General features: G+C 50.0%; 1 protein-coding gene across 1 annotated transcript in view; it reads right to left on the bottom strand.

The window, feature by feature from the left end:
* The window catches only part of CHST10 (carbohydrate sulfotransferase 10), a 30,524-nt gene that overhangs the window by 12,129 nt on the left and 16,500 nt on the right, over positions 1-1,895 (bottom strand). The window contains exon 4 of the mRNA XM_019634769.1: positions 307-609. Coding sequence (XP_019490314.1) covers positions 307-609 — 303 coding nt within the window. The remainder of the gene's footprint in view (positions 1-306; positions 610-1,895) is intronic.

The raw sequence follows: 1,895 nt of genomic DNA, 5'->3' as shown, positions 1-1,895 counted from the left end.
AAAAGATATTTACATTACGATTCATAACAGTAGCAAAATTACAGTTATATAGAGTAGCAACGAAAATAATTTTATGGTTGGGGGGTCACCACAACATGAGGAACTGTATTAAGGGGTCGCGGCATTAGGAAGGTTGAGAACTGCTGATCTAAACGAATCCCACCAACTTTTGCAGTATAATACCGATAGGAAAATCAGATAGCTTTCTGTGAGGTTACCAGCCCTCTCTGGAGGCAACCCAAGTGGCCCTCCCAGGGCAAACCCTGCCGGCTACCGATGACGGGCACCCAGCGGCGCCGCACGCACCATTCAGCACAATCAGCACTTTCTTCCACTGGGTGTTGCCCACTTTGGGAGTCTGGCAGAAAAGGATCTTGTGCTTGTCACAGACAAATATTCGGTCGAGGACGAACTTGGACACTGGGGTATGCGAGAGGCTCTTCAGGGCCTCGTCCCTGCAGATGTTTCGGATGAGCTCCAGGCGCTCCATATAGACCAGAGGCTGAACAAGCTGGCTGTCCGAAAGCATTTTCCCGGTCGGCTGCAAGGAACAGGGAGGCAAAAGGCGCACAGGCTTCATTAGTAGGAGACAGGTGGCCCCCCAGGAGGCTCTGCCGAGACAGGCAGTTCATCCAGAGAAGCTGCCTCAGACACAGCAGGTCTCTCCAGGCCCGAGCGACCTTCAGGGGCCTGGGATGCGGCTCTGAGGATGTGATGGACCAGGGTTCAGAGACAGCGAACCCTCTTGTTCCTTCAGCCTCAGCTTGGATGAACCCAGGAGCGGGTGGGTGGGCTGTCTACCTGTCACTTTGCTGATGACATTATAGCCCATAATTTCCCAGGAACAACAGGATACTTTTCACTCGGGGGGTTTTAGTGACGGCGTCTCTGCGCCCTTTGCTCTTCCTAGCATTTTCCTCCATATGATTCTGTGTGTGTCTGTGTGGACTGTACCTAGGACCAGCTGTCTACACACATGATGATTGTTCTGAAGATATTTTGGTGTAACAGATATCTGGTTTATTAATTAAAAAACAAAACATCTTAGGTCATTCAGTATGTTTTAAAAATACAGAAACCATGACTCCATTTCCTCAGTGACAAGCACACGACACTGCTTCTCTGTAACACTAGTTAAGGAAGGGGAAGGGCTGCTTGGCATTCCTGCCAGGGGGACAGAGGTTTAGGCCCTGGGAGCAAGTGTGGGAGCATGCTGGCACTGATTTGTCCTCCAGTTGTCAGACTGGGAGAGAAAATCCATATGAACTGTGGGGTACAGGCTCTGATGCCAGAAACCCTTGCCTACCAGGAAATTGGGCCCAAAAGCAAGCGGGGGTGGGCGTGCTGACCACCCCCACGAGCCCCGAGAGACTGCAGGACAGCTGGGAGCACAGCCTCTGGCTGGGTTTCTGAGCCAGGACCCAAGCTGCATGAGGGAAGAGCTGCGTTTCTTTTATTCTGGGATGTCTTCATTTTGAAGTATGGTTTTGATCATCTCTGAGTTATCTGGAATAGGTCTTTGAGTAGGTTTTTTTCCCCTTCATCATAGTATATAGTCAGTGTCACTTCCAGCCCACGTGCAGCTAAGACAGGTCCTCTGTGGCCTTCACACAGAATACAACTCGAGTGAGAATACTTGAGTCACAGCTCTCCCCAAGAAATTCTTGAGTTGAGGCCTCAATGCATATTGAATACTACTACAGAGAAGTCCACGACCCCTCCCCGCCTCCAGCCCCCACTACCAGCTGTCCTTTCTTTGTAGGCAACCCATTTTTCAATCCCTGGGTGAGTTATAGCATTTTTTCCTCTTATGATTCTAGCACTTTTAACATTTTGCCAGGATATGTCAGTGTGGGTCTCTTCACTGATTCTGCCTGGAATCCAGTGGGCCCTTT

Source organism: Hipposideros armiger, unplaced genomic scaffold (genome assembly GCF_001890085.2).
Source record: "Hipposideros armiger isolate ML-2016 unplaced genomic scaffold, ASM189008v1 scaffold_1903, whole genome shotgun sequence".
Classification (NCBI taxonomy): domain Eukaryota; kingdom Metazoa; phylum Chordata; class Mammalia; order Chiroptera; family Hipposideridae; genus Hipposideros; species Hipposideros armiger.
Note: the sequence above shows the minus strand (reverse complement) of the source record. Positions and strands in the feature narration are given on the sequence as shown.